The sequence below is a fragment of the Prunus persica genome, chromosome G3 (genome assembly GCF_000346465.2).
Source record: "Prunus persica cultivar Lovell chromosome G3, Prunus_persica_NCBIv2, whole genome shotgun sequence".
Taxonomy (NCBI): domain Eukaryota; kingdom Viridiplantae; phylum Streptophyta; class Magnoliopsida; order Rosales; family Rosaceae; genus Prunus; species Prunus persica.
Genome location: NC_034011.1, coordinates 20786209 through 20807586, shown reverse-complemented (window position 1 = coordinate 20807586; position 21378 = coordinate 20786209). Strand labels below are relative to the sequence as shown.

Sequence of the window (21378 nt, the reverse complement as noted above, 5' to 3'; positions counted from 1 at the left end):
TCTCCTTGTGAGTCCTAAAGGAAAATTCCATAGAGGGGGGAGGAGGAAGAAGCATCACTGCCATGCGCAGGTAGATCGTTGAAAATCATATTTTTCTCAGATCTGTTATGGATGCGGTGGTGAGTGTGGCAACGACGGCACTTCTTCAGGTGGCGGTAGTAGGGTTTGTTTAGACTTATGGGTTGATTTGGAGTTTTGGTTATGTTGGGTTTCTGGATAGTGATGTAGGCTATTAGTTTTAGTGCAGCTTTTGTCCGTTAGTTTTGCTTTTAACACGTTAGTCTGTTTCGAGTTTCGAGTTTCGAGTTTTGGGTTTAGGGTTTTAGATTTAGTTCGAAATTCAAAGTTGGCAAATTGAGAAATGACGGAGAGCTTTCAAATACAATCTCACGAAATGAACATTGCGTGGAAGAATCTCTTGTATTAGTTCACTTTTTTAAATTAAATTATTGTTTTTGTGGACCATATTTGCATAGTCCAATTCATGATATGCATAAGAATCTCTTTTTTACAGTTTAAAGGGTTAACTTAGCATATACACTTTAATCAACTCAGTTTCAAGCACCAAATTGCCCCTCTACAAAGCTTGTGACTTGATGTTGTGTCTATAGCCCTAGTGAGAGAACAATGAAAACCTTACTAAAGAATGATGATACGAAAAAGGATGCAAATGAAGATGAGCAAAGAACATATATGGCAATAAGACCGATTCTGGGGAAGTCTTCTGCTGAACTTGACCTGGAATGGCTTCAGAAATCTTGGGATTGACTTTGCTACCAACATTTATACCCACTCTAAAACCTCTAATTAATATCCCCAATCTACCAAGCTAACCAGTGAAAAAATCAGTATCTTCCAGCCTCTGAACAATTGTTGGTCCAAACTGCTGACTGATATAGGCATTTATTTATGGACATGTCACTCCTGTTAAGTGTCAGGCAACTGCAGGGGGAGTGTTGCTTCTTTGTGTCTAATATACATAGACCAGTGGGTTCATCTGCCAATCTGGGGAACCAATGGAAACTCAATGAGTATTATAAAGGATGATCTATCTTCTTCTCTCTGGTATTGTACAGTTCCGTTCATGATCTTCACCAGGTTTTGGCTCATATGCAGGCCGAGACCTTCCTTTGAGGCGCGATGGCTGCTGTGAAACATCTCTTGAATTAAATCTTCTGGAATTCCCGGTGCTGGATGAATGATACTGCAATGTTAACAACACAATTGACTTTAGCATTCTATTTGAGATCATTGCTTCAAAAGAGAACTATCAGAGGTTAGTCAAAGGCATGCTGCGTGAAATAACAACAAATTGTTACTGCATTCTCCTCAGTCCAGAAACAGTCTAGCGGTCAATCAGATTGACACATCTCAGATGTTAAAAACAGCTTCTCTTTTTCTTCATTTAGGTTGTTAGTGAAGGAAGTTAATCATTTGAGCAATATCAGCCATGAAATATTGAAAAATACACGAGAATTACCGAAACTCAAGATGAACAATGTGCATTTTCATCCCTATACGTTCCTTCTTCGGAGTTACTCTGAGCACAATGGATGATCCTTCAGATGCAGGGGTGAAAAGGAGTGCATTAGTCAAAAAATCTGAGAGAACTTGTTGTAGCCTCAAATTGTCTCCATACAAGATCATGGATGACACCTCAGCTGGTGAATCATGGATGACCTCTACTTGCCGCTCCTGACTCAAAATCATAACTTGATTCATGACAACTTCCACAGCTTCCCCAAGATTAAATTCACTAGAACTCATTTCCATGTAGCTGCAAGTAAGCCCAGGAAATTATAATGTAAAACTTATAGACCAATGTCAGAATTGCCAAAATATTATGGTTCACACCATGCAACACACAATACAAGAGGACTGAGAGGGTGCACAAGTATGCAGAAAAATACTCAAGTTAAAAAAATAAAGCAAAAAAGAACATACCATTCCTCAATACTTTCAATATCAGTGTCATCAACAATTTTGGACAACTGTTCCTGACACAATCTTCTATTCTTAAGTAGTTGCTTCTGCTCTTCGCTTAAATCAGAAGACCCCATTAGATTCTGGATAAACATAACCCCACTTAGAGGCTTTTTGATTTCTTGACGAATGTATGCCAGTTTCTTAAGGCTATCAGCTGCAGCATGCTCTGATACTCTCTGCATCTGCATAGCATACTTAAGTTCTGGACTAGCCACATGTAAAAAGCACAACACCCCAGTTATCCGTCCCTCTGCATCAATTCGCTTATTAGCAGAAAGTAATGCTTCAACATAATTACCCTGCTGGTCAAAAAACTCAAAAAACAATTTACAAGCATCCTGGCCTGCTATTACCCCATTCAGTAGTATCCTAAGCTTGGTTAATGTGTCATGACCTTTAACACGACAACCGAAATTTCTTACTGTGAAAACTTCCCCAACGAGCATCCGCTCAACTGCTTCCTCCCTTCTCAAACCAGAAACTTTTTGCATAGCATAATTCCATTCCAAGCAACGAAAATTCTCATCAGTCATAAATATAGGAGGGATCAGTGCAGATGGGCTCCGCACTATTCCAATATAATCACCTAGCAAACGGGTATATTTGTCCATACCCAACTTCTCTCCTGTAAGATCTTGGCTTACAAAGCAAGCCCCAACTACATCTTCCTTTATATCTCGGCTACAACATGCATTAACCACCAAGGTTACAAAACTATCATTTTCTTGACGACCAAATGTTTTCAATTTGATTTCAACATTTTTCTTTTCTACACCTGCCAATTTACAATCACCTCAGAAGAGGGAACAACACAACAAAAAATACAACCAAATCAAATAAAGGAAAAAATGCAGAAAAGAAAAAAGAGATGGAATCCAAGAAATGAATAAGACTAACATGTATGTAACGTAAAAGAAAAGCACACTTCTCAATTATAAAATATCTGCCTTTGTTCTACAAACTTCATACTTTACATGCATAACTGTAATTTCCACTTACTTGACATGCATGAGATGGGAACAAAAAGAATCCAGAAGAGGTATCTCTATTTAATTCCAAACAATTATATCTCTAGGATTTGTTAATTAGGCAACCAAATAATTGTGTCATACAAGTAGAAGAGTGGGTGTGTTGTGGGTCAGGAAGCAACCCATAAACCAAACACAACCTAAGCATAGGAAAAAGTGCAAATCATCTGCTTTGATTTTTGTGAAAATTCACAAAGTCTGAAAGAATGTATGAATATCAAAGTAGACAGGCCAGAAAAGCTGCTCCTAACAATTAGAACACCACATTGCAATTAATGATCTATCACCAAGTATAGGTCAGGTAAACAAACATCCAAAGACTATTCTGAGCATGTCTGTTTCGCTTATTCTGGTCTACTTATACTCCATGGCAAATCAGTCAGTAACAGGTTTCAATTTGTTATTATGGGTTTAACAATCCAGACCCAGAGGACGAATAGTAGTGTCACCTTGTAGCGCAGATGAGAGCATGTCCTTTACCACTTCGATTGAATCATCCCCAACAACATCAACCAATGGCATACCAATGGCTTTCTCAACAGCCAATTCTGTTAGTTCGGATGCTTTTGTATTCCACCCATTTATATTACCAGAGGCATCAACAGCCAAAATGGGAACTGCAGCTGTCTCAATAAGTCGAACCATTTCATTTGTGACAATTCGCAGTTCATCCACTCTCTGTATCCTGTCATCAACTGATGGACCCTTTACAAGAACTTTGGAGTTATCCACAGTCTCATCTGGCAATGATCCTCTCAGTATCAGCTGTAAAGAATGGATGACATCCATTTCAACATCTTCCCAAGGTACACTTCGCCGCTTAACTACCTCCAGAAAAGCCTTGAATGATGACCTGGGATGCATCTTTCTTCCGTCATCCTTGTCAGCAGGATCATGTTTTGCACCACCCCACTTGATTTCCTTTGCAGTGTGGGACCGAAACCAAAAAAGGAAATCTTTTGAAGTAATCCTAATGGCTGCCATTCCGCAAACTTCATCCCCAAGAGCTGAAGCGCCTGGATAGCCAGCTTCCATAAGGCTATCAGTACTTAAGCCTGTGCTCCCACCATGGTACTTGAGAAGCCATTCGGCAATATCCCCAATTTGTGCCTCTGTCGGGGTAACCCCAAGCAACCATAATTTCTTCCTGTAGTATAATGCAGCTCCATCACACTTAACAAGATCCATTACGTTAGGCGACTGAGTAACAATCCCTACAGGGGAATCTCTAAGGAGCATGTCACAAAGCACAGTCTGTGTTCGCAATATATGTTTCTCCCTCAACTGAGCAGCCATCTCCAATTCTTTGCTGATCTGTACACCAAAAACTTGAATCAAGAACTCACAGGCATATCTTAAAGGAAATTGAACAAATCTAGGGCTTGTGTGATGGCAAACCACTAAACCCCACAATTTTCTTCCCTTCCGCTGATCAGTCTCCATCTCATCAACATCATCGTTGATTGTCACAGACATCACAAGAGATGCAACGGAACCCATATTTTCCATATACTGTGCGTGACAATCATGAGGAGATCTCAATGTTGATCCACAAAGACTCAATGGCTGAGCTAATTTCTTGTCCTGAATTACTTTAACTGGAGGGGCCAAACAATCGCATATCATCCTAACCTTGTTCTTCATAAATAAGAATCTAGAAGCCTGTGGTATATCAGTGGCTGGGAAATGCAAACCCAGATAAGGTTCCAGGTCAGGTCTACGGCACTCAGCGACAACTTCTCCATGTTCATCTTCATGAAATTTATACACCATTACACGATCATAACCCGTCAAATCACTAACTTCCTTAACTATAATATCGGATAACAAAGATATATCCCCACTTGGCAAGGATTGCAATTTTGAGATAGCTTTAGCTGCAAGCTTATAAGATTTCAAAGCCCCCGCAGCAGTCACTGGAACATCAGCTGGACTTACTGGTTCTAAATCAATTACTAAGCCAACATCAACTCGATGCAGAATTGCGTAAAAGGGCTTACCTGAGGTTTTACAATGCAGCAATATGGGATTGAGAAGATTAACTTCCCCAAAATGGGCAGCTTTATGCAACGCAGCAGCACCTGAGGACCGAAAGAGTGTGCGCACATCCACTCCAAAAGTCAAAGCTTCTTGCTGCTCTATATTTGGAACAGCATGAGGGGCCAAGTCCAACATTTCTGGGGCATTTTCACTGTAGGCAAGAACTGTTAAGTTTTCCTCATCAACAGCAATTATGCAACCAAAAGGTTGAATAAGCCTTCCTCTCTGCATACTTCGAAGATAAGCAGATACAGTGCTGGAGGGGACATTGCTAGTGGAAGATGAAACATTGCAGTCAATTGAAGTGGAGTAATCAAAAAACCGCTCAGATTCTCGGAAGTCTATGTCAAGCTTTGCATCAATGGGCGTCTGCGCAACTACACGAGCCCCGTGTTTTGATTGAGTAAAGCTGTTTCTAGAACAATTCGTCTTGTTCAAAGACAAAGATGACATCTCTCGACCCTTCTTACTCTCCAATTTTTCTTTCTTCCTTCCCCAACTAGCTAAGTTTAATCAACCCGACCTGTGAATATCAAACAAATTATACCAAACTTCAACCACCCCTACATCGAAATACAAACTATGAACTCCCAACCAAGGAAAAAAAAAATCAGTACTTGCATCAAAATAAATGTAAGTCAAATCCAAAACCAAAGCTAAATTACCTACTCTTGGTCACTGGAATCTCCCGGACCCAGGAACCATCATGAAAGTGGAAAAGAGAGAAACCCACCACCATTTGAATGCAAAAAAAGCAATCGCTTTTCCATTTACTACGGCACCAAGAAAAGAAGGTTAAATATCGTTCACAGTCTCCGTGATTCCATTCTCAACCAAAGGCCACCAACATAAGAAAATGGTCGCCACCACAAATAGATTCTCCTAGAACATATCCAAAGTGAGTTAGCCAGTATAAACTTCTACACAAGCTTAGAAAGCAGAACCCAGATAACCAATCAAACTTCAGAGCATAATCCACAAGTTTCTCACACACCCATTGCACAAAAAATCAATTATATACAGCTTGAATTCTTCTAACTTCTTCAGAGAGTTTAAAAAACTGAAAAAACTGTTTCTTTATACCCACAAGTTGACATTCCTATCTCTGCCCACAAAGTTCAAATCCCCAAACCAAGACAATATCATACAGATTTCAATAAATGAAGAACAAAATACATAAATAACCAAAAGAATTGTATGCATATGAGATGAGACGGTAGGAGAGGGGCATGGGTGTCACTGACCATCAAAATTTGCAGGATATGGATCAGCCAGGCACGTGAAAACCGACCTGAATTCTGGGGCTCCGGAGTCACCCATGGATCAACAAGCTACAAGGTTTACAAAGATTTTTTTTTATTTATAAAAAGCAAGGACCTTTGGATGCTTCTGTTTCATGGGTTTTTGTTCTTTTTCAGTTATGTTTGGCGAAGTTCACTATTTATCTTTTTCTTCTGGTTTTTTCATGAGCTGAAAAAGAAAGTGTTGTTTGTTACTTATGGCGAGGTAATATAGGTAACAGGTGGGGTTTTTGACTGAGAAAAATGTACATTGACTTGGCTGTAGCTCCAGTAAAAACAAGCTCAGAAATCAGAAATGTCAAATTAGCAACCAATGAAATGTATGGGGCCCATTTCGCTTTCTTTTTGCTACTAATTCACGGGATTTGTTGCAAAGTAGAAGAAATTCCTTTTCTTTTTTTTTTCTTTTTTTTCTCAAACCAGTTTTAAGTTGCTACAGTAATTAGGATGACCGACAAATTTCCTTTCTCACTCAATTTATAGCTAATTTTATGAGCGTAAGACGTATGCCAAGGTTATCAAACTTAATGATCATTTGTAGTAAGAAAAATACATTATTAATGAGGTATAAATTTGAAAACAATTCAACCTCTAACTCTAATAGTGGGTGAGCATCTCAGCTAAATAATATTAGATTATTTTCAATGACTCAAAAAGATGAGAAATTATAGAATGATATGGTATCACCACGTCAGTCGATAATACTTTCATTCAAAATTTGCTTCTTGTTCTTTTTAAACTGAAAAATAAAATAGATTTATACCTGAACTATATCTTCCAACTTTATCATAAAATAGTTTGGGATTGATATCACTTTTAAAAAAAGTTGCTTCTACTATGCTTTAAAAATAATTAGTTGTAAAGTAGAACAGATCCATATTTGGCAAACTATATTTTTAAAGTGCTGTCAATAAAAAAAGAAGTGTCAAAACTGTTTAGTAAATTTTAATATAAAACTGTTATAGCTATGAATAATGACTAAAATAGAAATGATGTTGAAAGTATTATGTGCTAATCATGTGGTGGTAGTGGTGGTGGTGAAAGAGATAGAGGTGAAGGTGGTGGTGGTGATGAAGGTGGAGTTGGTGGTTGTGGTAGTGGTGGTGGTGAGAATGGCGGTTGTGGAGGTGGAGGTGGAGGTGGTGGCGGCGATGGCAGCATGGTGGTGTTGATTGTGGAGGTGGTGGTGGATGTGGAGGTGGTGGAGGAGGGGGTGGTTGTGGTGGTGGTGGTGGATGTGACTGTGGTTGTTGATGTGGTGAATTTGGTGTGGAAGTGATGGAGTTGAATGTGAAAGTGGAGGTAGTGTCATTTTTTAAAATGAATAATGGTATTTTAGAAATTAAAAATATTTATTAGAGACTCATCTCTACTTCTTTTAAAAGCAGCTTTGAAAAAAAAAATCCAAAGTCTACTTTTAAAAACTGCTATCAAAATATTACTATTTTTAAAATAATCAAGATATTTTATTTTTACCAAACACCTTAAATTGCTTAATTTTAAAGTAAAACATATTTTTAACCAAAAAAAAACAATCTCAAACGAGGCCTTAACACTCACACCGTGCTATAAAGGTTCGAATTCATCCCAAGTTCATATTAAAACCCATAGGGTGAAACAGTCATCATGATGATGGGTGAATTGTGGTGGGAAAAAGATGGGGACCGATAATTTGTATTGTACTGTAGTGTATTGTATTTAATTGCATTGATCCAAGTTCAACTACAAAGAAATGGGAAAATCTCAAAAATCTATGTGGATGCGAGGCACTCCAACGACTTGCAAAGTGGGGTGGTCACTGAACCCTATGCAAGCTAGTTCCAAATTTACAAATGTTTGACAATGGACTCGTGTCACAATCACATCCCCACATCATGTGTATGGCCCAAAAATGCCAAGTGCACATGATTATGACACGCGGCTCCTAATAAGGACGGAAGAAGAGTCTTGCCCTTGGAAGGGATCAATAATTATTAGTCTTGTATCAAATCATGCATCCTTAGCTCTCACATTTTTTTAAAATCAGTTCTGCCATAAAAAAAAAAAAAATTGTTTTGTTAGCAGCCTTTCTGCAATATTGGACAAGTTACCATTGAAATTTGAAATCATAAATCCTATGAGATGTTTGACCTGTACATCTATGAGATGCTCAAAAGTGTCAACATAGCAATAGATTGGCACAAGAAGAATGAAAAATTATGATTTCTCTTGAGTAATATTTTGATTGTTGAAAAAACAAATGTGAACATCTCTGTAAGATAATACAACTACTTATGCCATTGACAATCACTCAACAAAAAGAAATCCAGATCTTACCAGTTACAAAATGCGGATGAAAAGATGCTGAAGAAGCTATGTTTGTCTATGAATGATACATCTGAGCAAAAGTCAAGCACAATTGGTGGTCTCTCTTGTCCCCCCAACCTCCCCAACCCTTGAACCCAGCCTTATACCCTGGCTGATGCTCAAAGACTCGCACTTCCCAGTCTGAGTTGATGTTTGCAACCGTATCTATCTCCTCCACTTGAAAGTTTACCATACCGTTATCGATGCATGCTCTCGCCTCCCCCTGGCCCTGGTGCAAACCACATTTTCCAAAGTGTACTGCACTTGTTCGAGGACCTCGTAGCGTGAAAACAGGATTACCAAATGAGGGATAGACTGTTGCCCACATTGTTATGTCCCAATTGTAATCGTCAAAGAAACAAAACTCTGTAGTCTTTCTGTGGATTTTCCTCCACACAGTCCGGTTAAATGTATAACCCACATTCCCCATTCTCTCTGCAATCAAACTATCCCAACCTTCTCCTCTTGCATTCACATCACAAGGTGCTAAATTTGCAGCATAGCAATGAGGGCATTTCTGAGGCTTCAATTCAGTGAGTATCTGTAAGTTACGATATGCATTGGGATAAATATAGTGGTCCTCCTCTATGAAAAGAATATGACCACTGTGATCCTTGGTCTCCTTCAATCCGTCCCACACCGTGTTCATCATCCACCACCAATGATGTTTTAATGACACTATCTTCGGGGACCGGTGGTTTCCATACTGATCAGGAGTCCCTTTGCATTGTTTCTTTGTTGCATCATCCTTCTCCTTACAGTCTGTTGGTGAAACACCTGGAAAGCTATTGGGAAAGACGTGGGGCGAGAAAGGAGCAAATATCTGTTTCACCTGGCAAAATCTGATGCCTTCCACAATCTTGTTCATTTCTTCAAAGTATCCGTCATGGCTCACTATTAGTAAAGTTTCATTAATTCCTACAACCCGAGACAGACTATCAACAGCTGCTTTGAGATATTGGGGCCGATTGTGTACATAAAGAACAATAGTTATGTGATCCTTGTCTAGACTTGGATATAGATCTAAGTTCCTGGGAGGCATCTGATTTCTCTTTTCCAACTGAAGTGAGAATTCAGTCTGCTTGGGGAGGCTAAGCATATGTCTAGCATGTGAACGATTTGTCAATACCTGACTAAAATCATCCGAAGATGGTGTGGCAAAATTTGAATTAATTCTCAGAAGGAACATCAACAGGAAAACCCCTAACAATGTAATTGAAACCAATGGCAAGAAACGGCGAAAAGCCACTTCATCTTTTAGACGGTTTTTCTTAATATTAGCCATAGAGTAAAACCAACGGCAGAGATGGCATCAAACACACTTCATATGACAATTACAGTCACACCATTCATAGCTTCACAGAGTTCAGAAACCACATATGCATAAACAGGAAACCCAGAACTTGAAACTAAAAACGAAGTCTTTATCCTCTTAAACAAGAAAAACTAAGTCTATAAACTTCAAAAAATATCACCAACCCATTTGAGAACAGAGGGAACAAGCATAAGGGTAAGTATCAAAAACCTCCAAAACAGTCGGTGCGTCCTGAGATTGAAGCAGTCAAAACTTGATCTAATTGAAACCCACGAAGTGAAACTCGAGCTTCCTGTTGCCGCAACTCGAATTTGGTAGAACAAATCAAAGCTTGCAGAGCCAGAGGAATCAAATCACAAAACCCACAAAGGAAAACTGGAAAGAGCACCAGGGCTTATGGTTAATTGACTTAATTCTTTTGGAGAAATAGGAGGAACAACCAGATGGGTAGCAGTAAAAATCCAATCTTTGAGCACCAGATTGCTTGGGAGGTTGAAAAGTCTTTGATACGAACGGCTTTGATTTCGCAGTTGACTGACTTAGAGAACAGAACAGAAGAAGAGGACTAGCAAGGAAATTTCCAAATTCCAAAAGGACGACCTTGGCTTTGAAAAGTGGAAAAATTGTCTCTAAACTATGGGTAATGGGTGGGTTAGGTTCCGGGTCACAATCAAAAACAAGCCGGAAACTTCAAGGCACAGAAGACTTGATTGCAAACCGCGCATCAATTTGGCAAGTAGAGCCTTGCCATCTTTTGAGAGGGGTTCATTTGTCCAATACATTCCCATATTCTAATTGGGGTTGTAGCTTTTTTTATTTTTGGTTGGAATCAAGTTTCATTGATAGTAACGCAATGCCAATTACAAGATAGTGGAATTCATAAAAATAAGTCCAAACAAATGGCATAAAGCCACTACAAATAAAACTCAAACAGGCATAAAGTCTACAAATGGCATAAAGCTAGAGCCCAAAACTGACATAAAGTTAGAATACAAAATTGGTATAAAGCCAGAGCCAACCAAAAGCAGAAACACCACCAAACGCCAAAGTACTGCTGCCGTTGCTTCCATGAAGACTGAGACATCGCCACTGGGACTAATGGTGAGTGAAAGAAGTGCAAACGCACAAAACAAATACAAAAACTACAAATCTGAAAATCCCTCGCAATACATAAACCGACCATCAAAGACTCAATAACTCTTACAAAAACGAAACCACTAAAGCACCAAGAGGGAAACAACAGCCAACCAAGAACAAACCTGGGAAAATACTTCCCAAAGCCAAAGAAACCAACATCCTAAGCAAGGAAGGAGGTGGTAACAACCCAAGAATGGAAGGAGGTGGTGCAAGCACCTGAGCAAGAGCTCTACACATCTTCCGAAGGGGACACGAAAAATCGTGTTTAGGATTAGTCGCTGCAGCCCATAGGGGTCGATAGATCCAAGAGGGAGATAAAGTCCTTGAAGAAGCCATATAAGGAGGGAGGAATTTAAAGGGAGCTAGGAAATTAAAAGTAAAAAAAAAAAGGAAGATAACAGAGATGGAATGAAGAGGAAGATGGAAGATGGAAAATGGAAATTGATAGGGGTATAAGGGGGGAGGGAAGGAGGAGTAGTGACCACCTCCCCCCTTGTTGCTTTGAAAGACTGCGGGTTTGAGAGAGAGGGTGCGGCGCTAGGGTTTGATAGAAAGTTTTTTTTGGGGTTGTAGCTTTGTCCAATCATGGCCTCATGGGTGGTTCTACCATCTTCACAAAAACAATCACGTTTCATTGAAACAATTTATATCATGAAAAGACATATAAAGCATCAAACGTACAAGAACCAGATGCTGAAGTTGGCTCACCATAGATGTGAAAGGAGGAAGAAGGAACGGCAGCAAAAGGAGATCACTACTACAAAATAGTTAAATCACGACACAAAATAGACGATGATGCATTTTAAAACTGTCGTTGTGCTTTAAAACACGATAGTTTTTTCAAACTGTTGTTGTGTTTTAAAAGACAAAAAAACAGTCGTCGTGTTTTAAAAGACAATGATTTTTTTTCAAAACCGTTGTGATATCTCATCTTATACATTACTAGCGTTGGATTGATTTTTAGACCTAAAATTTTCATATTTCCACCGTGTCTCTAAAAACCTTATCTCTCCCTTCTTGAAACCCTCCTCAACTCTAACACCCTTATGAAACTTTGTGAAACACTCTCTCTCACATATCTTGAGCACTCATCTCCCTACAAAATCATCAGAAAATCGATATCGAGGAAGGAGTTAAGAGATTGAAATCTTCACAAATCCACAAGATGGGGAGGGAGGTTTTGGATATGAGAATCAAAGCTGGTTGGATGCAGTGAAGATCTCGATCTCCACTCTCTTCAACGAAGATCTCCATCTCAGCCGTTCAACTCATTCATCAACCTCAGTGACTTGGTCCGGTTAGCTCTCCAATTTCGTGATCGCGATTCAGAAAGACTTGTCTAATTTCGTGGTCACGATCTAGAAAGACTCGTAGAAAGGCAATAATTTGAATGTTGGTGATGTATGTGTCTTTGTGTTGATTGATGACACATACATCACCAACATTCAAATTATTGCCTTTCTCAAATTGGTGGCTCGATTGTGATGAGGAACACGTGCACATTTATTACATAGCTTCCATTGGTACGATTTCATATATCTTTAGATTTTCCAATATTTCTCTTATATTCATTTTAATATGATTTCATTTTATATATCCTCGACCATATTTATTTTCCAGTTGATTTGCATCTATAGCTCTTCTCCAGCAATCATCCATTATAAGGCAAGCAAGGCAAATACTTTGCAAATATGGTTTGTTTGTCTTCTCTCTTTCTCTACCATCATATTTACCTCTGTCTTTCATGATTATAAATTGTTGCAGCTACTTAGTTTGGTTGCGTAGATTTTGACTGCTTTGGGATCCTTAACATGTTAGCTATTGTTATTGTATGGCAAGCAAGGCAAGCACTTTGCAAATATGGTTTGTTTATCTTCTCTCTTTCTCTGCCATCATATTTACCTCTGTCTTTCATGATTATAAATTGTTGCAGCTACATAGTTTAGTTGTATAGATTTTGATTGCTTTGGGATCCTTAACATGTGAGTTACTGTTATTTTTTTCAAATATAATTAGAGGGTTCCATAAAAACAAAACAATCAGGGAGTACTCAGTCGCATACCGTAATAAATAAATAAAATTTAGACTTCACGGCATATATCCAAACACGTTGTCAAAAGACACAAAAATTACCTTTTTACGGCATGCTTTCACATGCCTTAAATATCAGTTATTAATGGCACACTTTATAACATTTTAAGGCGTACTTTGCCATATGCAATAAATATCAGATATTAACGACACACACAAAAAGCGTGTTGTAAATCTCAAGTTGTAAAAGCTCCAATTTGGTGGTGTCTCTTGTGAGTTGGGTGTTTTGTTTGTAGTTGAGTCTCTACTTGTATTTTTACTTGTGATAGTTTAAAATTTGTAGTTTTAGGCGCTACGGTCCACGTCTGATTTATTTAGGAATACGGCTTTCATGCCGAAATTTGTTTGGTTTTATGCCACTATTAGTGGAGATATATCTAGAATTAGAGGTGGGCACGGTTCGGTTTGGATCGGTTTTTACCTCAAATTAGAACCGATTCGGTACTATTCATCCAGTTTGGTTCGGTTCGGTTTTGATAAAAAATTTCAAAAACTATCCGGTTCTGTTTGAACCGATTTCGGTCTAGTTCCAGTTTCGGTTCAGTTTTGAACCGGATTATAAAAATTATTTTTTTAAAATTGTTTTTTAATACAATTCTCAACTGAAATATTATTTTTTTACTTGAAAATTAACAAATTATTCAATTTCATATAAAAAATAAATATTAAAGTGAGAAAAGAGATATATTTTGACATTGAACTTGGATAAATATTAGGTTTTTTTTAGTGAAATTAAAAATATAGCATTAAATATAAATATATATTGAAATTATATATTTTTTTAGTTTCACCGGTTCGGTTCGGCCCGGTTTGGTTTTTGAAGACATGGAATTGGATCCGGAACCGGTCCAAACCGGTCTGGTTCGATTTTTGACCGGTTTTTGATTTTTTGGTCAACTCGGTTTTTTTCCGGTTTGGTTTGGTGCGGTTCGGCTCGGATTTCCGATTCGCCGGTTTGTGTGCCCACCCCTATCTAGAATAACCTTGTTACTGTGTTTCCACATTTGTATCAACTCCTTTTAAGTAGTTTATGTCCTTGTAACTAATAATCTTGGTGCCTAAGTTATGAATACAATTATACTTACTCTAAAAAAATAAATGTGAACTGACTAGTTGCATATATTGAGTGAACATAAATGACTTGAGAGTAATGTTGAGAGATACTTGATCCAGTGCCAGCACTATTTCTCAATCCAAAGTGACAATTGTCTTTGATAAATATTTTAAAAAGAAAAAAGAAAAAAAAGTGACAATTGTCTCAGGCACGGTCAATATACACCCAAGTCTTCTGTCATTATATCGTGGTGCTACACCCGTTCAAAGAGCCTTGCAGGTTTCTTTGTTTCGATGCTCCTTATCTCGTATGTCATACTTTTTTGCATTTTATTTTTTGGCCACATTGTAAATTTCTGAATAAGGAGTAAGTCTGCATGTTTGAATTTCTGAATTTGGATGGTGTTAAAGAAACAGGAGTATCCTTGGTGTTCACGGTCCGTGCACTGGATGCTGGACCTGTGATTGCCTGTGAAAGAATGGAAATTAAAGATCAAATTAAGGTATGAATGATTCTAAATACTTGGGATCCATCTAATCGATGTTATTATTTCTGGGTCTGAGTCTGTAATGATTTGTCTGTATCAAGCAGTAAGTTGGTATGGTAATTGACAGCCCTTGAGGTGCAAGATTTTCTTATACACGATGGTTTCTGTATACATGCTATAATATATTTTAGTGCGTACAAGTTAATTGCAATTCCTGGACAAAAAGAAGGGGAGAAAGATTAATCTTCGTCTGTTTGATGTTTGTTTATTATTATTTTTGTGTGGAAGGAAACGAAATGTATTAAGAAGCTTGGGAAACATTACACATTACAGTCATGGAAAAGCAAATCCCGAATCAGATCAGGAGGGTCCACATCTCAAACAATATCATGAGAAGAACCCAGACCAACACAAGCAAGCCTATCAGCAACAGAGTTGCAAGTCCTAGGCACATGATTTAAAGAAACAGAATGAAAATTTGAGAGAAGCCCCATACAGTCCTCATAAATCCTACCTAGTAGAGAGAGGTTGGCCCCTCCCTTTAACACCGCAGTAGTGGTTTTGAGAGAATCACTTTCAAAATGGAACAAATCATGGTCAAGACTAGCAGCTAAACGTAACCCATCAAGCAGGGCAAGTGCCTCAATTTGATCAGAACACCCAACGTTTCTAATCTGATGCGTACCAGCAGCAACAAAGTTCCCAGTACAATCACGAATAATCACACCAGTACCTCCAATCCTTGCATCCTTCCTCCAAGCACCATCAACATTAACCTTCAGAAACCAACAGAAGGAAAATTCCAACGGGCATGCAAGAGCGCAGTGAACGAGGACCAATCAATTCAAGGAGTTGAAATTCAGCCAGCCAAGTCTGGGCCTAAAGAACAACCCTATCAGGAGTATGTTTTTGGGTTTGTCTGACTTGTATGCACTAAAATATATCACAACATGATGTGCACAGAACCCATGTGGGCATATCAGGAGTATGTTTCTGTGTATATCATGTTGTGATAAATTTCGGTGCCAACAAGTTAGATGCACTTCCCAGCCAAAAAGGAGGGAAAAGGTTGATCTTCATGTATGCAATGTGCAGAGATGCACACACATAGCTGCAATAGTAACAGTGAGAATTTCGGAAATTTTGGTTTACGGAGAAGGAAAATTTATATAGGGGTTAAAATGAACATCTAACTAGGCTTGGACAGACAGCATCACAGAATCCTAGGGAGAAGCATATGCTTGCCGGAAATTTCTGTAAGTATAATCATGCCTCAAAATAAAGGTTCACGAGTCTACTAGGCTGGCTAGAACATATAATTCATGAATCTCAACTATAAAATGAAATCAGCTTAATTGGCATAAAGAGATAAGCTTAATTGGCTGTGTGTTTGTTAGGGGTGGGCACTCAAACCGGCGAATCGGAAATCCGAGCCGAACCATATCGAACTAAACCAGAAAAAAACCGAGTTGACCAAAAAGTCAAAAACCGGTCAAAAACCGAACCGGACCGGTTTGGATCAGTTTCGAATTCGGTTCCATATCTTCAAAAATCAAACCGGGCCGAATCAAACCGATGAAACTAAAAAAATATATAATTTCAATATATATTTATATTTAATGCAATATTTTTAATTTCACTAAAAAAAACCTAATATTTATCCAAGTTTAATGTCAAAATATCTCTCTTTTCTCACTTTAATATTTATTTTTTATATGAAATTGAATAATTTGTTAATTTTCAAGTAAAAAAATAATATTTCAGTTGAGAATTGTATTAAAAAATAATTTTAAAAAACAATTTTTATATCCAGTTCAAAACTGAACCGGAACCGAAACCGGACCGAAATCGGTTCAAACCGAATCAGACAGTTTTTGAAATTTTTTTTATTAAAACCTAACCGAACCAAACTTGATGAATAGTACCGGATCGATTCTAATTTAAGACAAAAACTGGTCCAAACCAAACCGTGCCCACCCCTAGCGTTTGTCGTAATCATTCAAGGCTCCAACTCCTACCTTTTCTGTTCTTTCTAAAAAGATTTAACTTGTACATAATATAATATAGGTAATGTATATAGCATGATGGGGTTAAAGCCTCTATCAAACCCAACAAGATCATGTTATTCATTTCTAATCAGTCATCCTGTAGATAAGTAGATATTTACAAAGTCCAACGAACTCTCCCAGCTATGGTCCCAACTCAATTGCTCAAAGAAGGCAGATGGGTGGATTGACCTTGAAAATATAGAGGATCGATGATGGAATTGTCCAAATCCCATCACCACATATTAGACCCGAAGCAACTGCTCCTGCATAATCCTCTGCATCCTTCCTATTCAGCTGCTCCCACATGAACAATAGCACTGTCCCAACAAATATGTCGATGGCAAAGTATGCTCTGATATAGAAAAGGACTGCTATGGCCATTGAAATAGGAATAAATTGTGATATTTTCTTAGGGTCACATCCTTCAGGAGGTTTACAACCAGAGCTGTCACAAAAAAACCACAGCACATAGCCAAGAAATGCTTGGGCAGCTTGGAGAAGCCCTCGACACCCACTATTGCCGTCTCCCTAAATATTACAGCATAGGGTACTTTGTACGGACTATCAGGTGATCCAATGTCAAAAGCAGTCCAAAACAACCAGAATGTTAACGGGAGAGGCCAAATTCTCTGGTCGCAGGTGCAGGATATCTGGGCCTAGTTGCAATATCTACAGCAATAATGCGAATCATTTCTCCCCCTCTCAAATGGTATTTGGTTGTAGGCTCATATGTCCTCGCTCCTGTCTTTGCCTTCTGCAACTCCTATGGCACCGACCTCACAGACTTAAGTCTATCTTCAACTTACGGGAAAATTGGTCTCTTCATCATTGCTTCACCCCACAAGCTGCCTCACTATGTCCTCACCCAACTAATCAAAACAATACACACATAAAACTCAGGTTGTATATTCACAATTTTATTACCTTGGAAACAACACTGAGTATTATGTGTGTATTGTTTTGATTAGTTCCAAAACAATCACTCATCTCCCCGACTAGTATGGTCATAATAGGCATACATGATCCATTCGCCATGGTACCAATTGTACCGACTAGCATCAACGTAACATCAGCCTTATCAGCAAACCAAAATAACTTGAGAAATGCTACCTTTTCAGTTTTCTCGTGTCCTCCATTGTTGCTCTTGTCATGACCCCCATTGTTCATGGCAAATCTTGTCTCGTCTACTTCTTCTTCTTCTTCTATATTACTTGGTTGCTCATGCCACAACTTCTCTCTTCTTCTTCTTCTTCTTCTTCTACTTGGTTCTTTGATGTTGTAAACTCCTTGAGCCATATTTGATTAGCAGATTTTGAAAAATGCTCAAAGGAGAGGAAGCTGTGAATGTTACTTTGAAAGGAATAAACATGTTTTATATTAGACGTTGACGCAATTTTTTGGTTTGGTTGTGTTTAGGGGTGTTGTAGGGGTCTTTTTATTCCAGCAGCCTAACAAATGAGCTTGGGTTACCGAAAAAAGAAACATGTGAAGTTGCCCCTATGTCTGAGTTCAAGGATCAGGCCCCAAGAGTGTCTCAAAAGGGTAGCTAAGTCTTAGGAAACACCCTGGTCTTCTTCACCAATGAAACCAACGATGGCTTACATATAAATTCTTGGCTTGGCATAAGAAGCTTGTGGCATGGGAGCTGAGCATTTACGAGTTTAGCATGAGAGAGAGAAGGCTTGGGTTTCCTATGCAGAATAGAGGCTTGAAGTAATGATTTTGTAAAGATTTGTTGAGGAGAAAGAGAGAGAGAGAGAGAGAGACAGAGACAGAGAGAGACAGAGACAGAGAGAGATTATGGTGGCTTTACGAAAGCATGGGTGGCTTTAGCATATTTCCAGCAGCTTGACAAAAGCTTCATCAAGCTCCTAGGTTGCACGACAGAAGGGAAAATGGGAAGAGATGGATGAGGAAGGCTCGAAATTGCAGGGGTTTCAGGGATGAGAGATGATGCTTGCTCTTTGGATGTGTGTTTTGGGAAATAGAGGAAGAAGATAGAAGAACAAGGCTTGAAATCGAAGGATTCCAAGAGAATGCTTGCCTTCGATCGGTTTGTTCATGGTTGCTGGGAGGCTTGCAGCAACCAAGGTGAGTTGTCTTTGCTGGGTAGGAAGTGACTCCTTTTATAGGCACTGAAACCCTTAATTTTGTCAAGTCATCCTCTCCGTTTTTCCTCACTTTCTTCCATTCCATCCTCTTTGGTGAAACTTTCCTAGCCTGAGCATGTAAGCATGAAGCTTGTTGGAGTTCCAATGTCCTCAAGCAGCTGGACTTCTCCATGTGGGTGAGGAGCCACCCACTTTTGTTTCTTGTTTTCTCACCAAAGCTTGAAACAGAAAGAATGGGTAATGGTGCTTGGTCAAAAAGGTGATCAGCACATGGGTTTGCTTGGTTTTGGTGGTTTTGACAGATATGCTAGATATTTTCCACGATGCTGAGCTAGGCTATTGATATTTTGTTTCCAGTGGCCTATGAGTTTGCTCAAGTTGCTGGAAACATCTTATTTGATCAAGGTGCTGGATATTTTGGCTGATATGAGATTTTTCCAAGTGTTTGCAAGCCATTGGATATTTTCCTAAGCTATTGGGCTACTCATTCTCTCTCAGACTTACCCATATGTTTGGGCTCAAGAAATGGGCTCCAGTTTTAGTGCTCCCAAGCAGCCCAAAACTTCCACTTTTTGGCCCATCGATGGGCCACGTGAATGCTCGTAACCATCCATACCACAACCCGCTCAGCAAGCCCCATATATTCGCTTGGCTTGGGCTCACTTAAGCTTATAGCGTGGCTTGTTACTTATTTGCTTGGCGTGGCATGTGTGCAAGTGCATCAACTTTCGCATGCCCAAATCGGGTTTCTTCTTGGTAATGTATCACATTGGGCCGGGAATATATTTGGGCCTAGCCTTAGATTTTTTGGGCCTCAACAGGTGTCAAACGGGACGGGATGGCCTAGCACAGCACGAGCCCAACCTGTTTAAATGAGGCATGGCACGACACGAGCACGAATATTAAGTTCTTGTGCGGGTTTCGAGTTCGAAAACTTAGGTCAGACCGGGATAAAAAAAATAGGTCCAATGGACCGGGCCGGACTTGGTCCGAGCCCACTTCAAGCACGGCACGAGCCCAAGCCCACTTCAAGCATAGCCCAAGCCCGGCCCACTTAATTTTTTTTTTCCTTCTCAAAATTCAAAATGCAATCATTTGACATCTAGTGTCATTGTTTATATGTTTTTTTTTTTAAATCATAAACATATATTTGATGTCTTTTCTTTTAGGAAAATTACTTGGGTCCTTAATTAATTAAATATATCAACTACAAATTAATTAAACAACATTGGACTTGATATCTAATCAATACATATGACATATATGCTTCTCTTATAATCAAAGTAAGACATTTCTTCACATATAAAATAATAAGTTGTTTAAAGATGACAAGTTGAAGTGGACTTTGTGGAGCTGGACACTTTTTGCCCTCCGCCCCTTTATATTGTTTGGATGTTTGATTGATTAATGTTTTCAAATAGTTCATCATTTCTTGCCTCTAATTATATTTTTAATGTTTATAATTTGAATTATCTAGTGGGCAAAAAAAAAATTCAAGTGAAATAAATTCAAATTAAATGGATTAGTTCTTGGGCCCGATTATGGTACGAGTCCAGCCCGGCCCGTTTCAATATGGACATGGGCTTTGGGCGGGGCTGGGATCAATAATTTTACTAAATGGGCCAGCATGGCACGACCTGATAAATTAAATGGACCGACCCAGTACGACAGAAAAATGTTAAATGCACAAGTTTAAATGGGACGGACCAGCCCGGCACAGCCTGTTTGCCACCTCTAGTTGTGTTTGCGTTGCGATGAAGCGGCTCACTAGGTTGCCTCTTTTGTTATTCCAGTTGTTATTCATGCACTAATTAAGGCTTAAATGCATCAATAAATAACACCACATTAATAGTTATTCTAATTCAAAATTCTTCACCTTTTTTTCACAAGTAAACCCATCACAAAAAATAGAAAGAAGAGAAATAGATTTTCTTTAATGAGAAGAATAAATAACATCACAGTATTATAATATCCTTATGATTGTGTTTGGTTCATGGAAAAAAAGGCTTGGGATGGGAAATCAATTGTTTTCCCATGCTTGGTAAGTCTAAATATGAAAAAAAAAAAAAAAAAAAGTTGCCTAGCACATGGAAAAATAAGGGAGGAAATATACCAGAGTGTCCCAAAAATAAAGTTATTAAGGGATATAAGTTTCCTCAGACAGAATTGCTATATCATAGGCCACACCCTAATGAAGGCTTAAAAATAGGAATTTAACTTCACATACCAACAACATCCACGTATAAATAAAGGAAAATGCTAGGGAGACCAACTTTAGATACCAACTTGTGTACCAACTCTCTAAGATAGGTGGGGACCCAAAATCCTATGATTGGAACTCGATATAAAAGAGTTATGACAGAAGTTTTCAACTGTTGGGGCATCCCAAGAATTTATCCTTTAGGAAGGAAAATAAAAATTGAAGGCGGAGAGG

The 21378-nt window shown here is 38.7% G+C and overlaps 2 protein-coding genes across 6 annotated transcripts; both read right to left on the bottom strand.

The window, feature by feature from the left end:
* On the bottom strand, positions 407 to 6821 carry LOC18782269 (phytochrome C). 5 transcript variants are annotated; one of them, XM_020559560.1, is made up of 6 exons: positions 6299 to 6821; positions 5720 to 5936; positions 3464 to 5577; positions 1945 to 2779; positions 1481 to 1777; positions 407 to 1204 (listed from the first exon to the last, which is right to left on the bottom strand). In XM_020559560.1, exons 3-6 carry the CDS (start codon positions 5505 to 5507, stop codon positions 994 to 996), a joined length of 3387 nt encoding a protein of 1128 aa, XP_020415149.1. In that variant the 5' UTR covers positions 5508 to 5577; positions 5720 to 5936; positions 6299 to 6821; the 3' UTR covers positions 407 to 993. The 5 variants fall into 5 exon arrangements, with proteins under 5 accessions (XP_020415149.1, XP_020415150.1, XP_020415151.1 ...); XM_020559561.1 differs by having other exon boundaries at positions 491 to 1204; positions 3464 to 5617; XM_020559562.1 differs by having other exon boundaries at positions 491 to 1204; positions 5724 to 5936.
* LOC18783149 (alpha-1,6-mannosyl-glycoprotein 2-beta-N-acetylglucosaminyltransferase) lies at positions 8027 to 10714 on the bottom strand. The gene is made up of 2 exons (XM_007215527.2): positions 8672 to 10714; positions 8027 to 8383 (listed from the first exon to the last, which is right to left on the bottom strand). The coding sequence occupies exon 1, from the start codon at positions 9984 to 9986 to the stop codon at positions 8718 to 8720; it is 1269 nt and encodes a 422-aa protein (XP_007215589.2). The 5' UTR covers positions 9987 to 10714; the 3' UTR covers positions 8027 to 8383; positions 8672 to 8717.

Coding starts and splice junctions, on each gene's coding strand:
- LOC18782269 (XM_020559560.1), bottom strand. CDS start 5,507: ATGTCATCTTTGTCTTTGAACAAGACGAATTGTTCTAGAAACAGCTTT. Junction 2,780..3,463: donor GCTCTCATCTGCGCTACAAG/GTGACACTACTA, acceptor CCCTCTTCTGAG/GTGATTGTAAATTGGCAGGT. Junction 1,205..1,480: donor ATTGTTCATCTTGAGTTTCG/GTAATTCTCGTG, acceptor TTAACATTGCAG/TATCATTCATCCAGCACCGG.
- LOC18783149 (XM_007215527.2), bottom strand. CDS start 9,986: ATGGCTAATATTAAGAAAAACCGTCTAAAAGATGAAGTGGCTTTTCGC.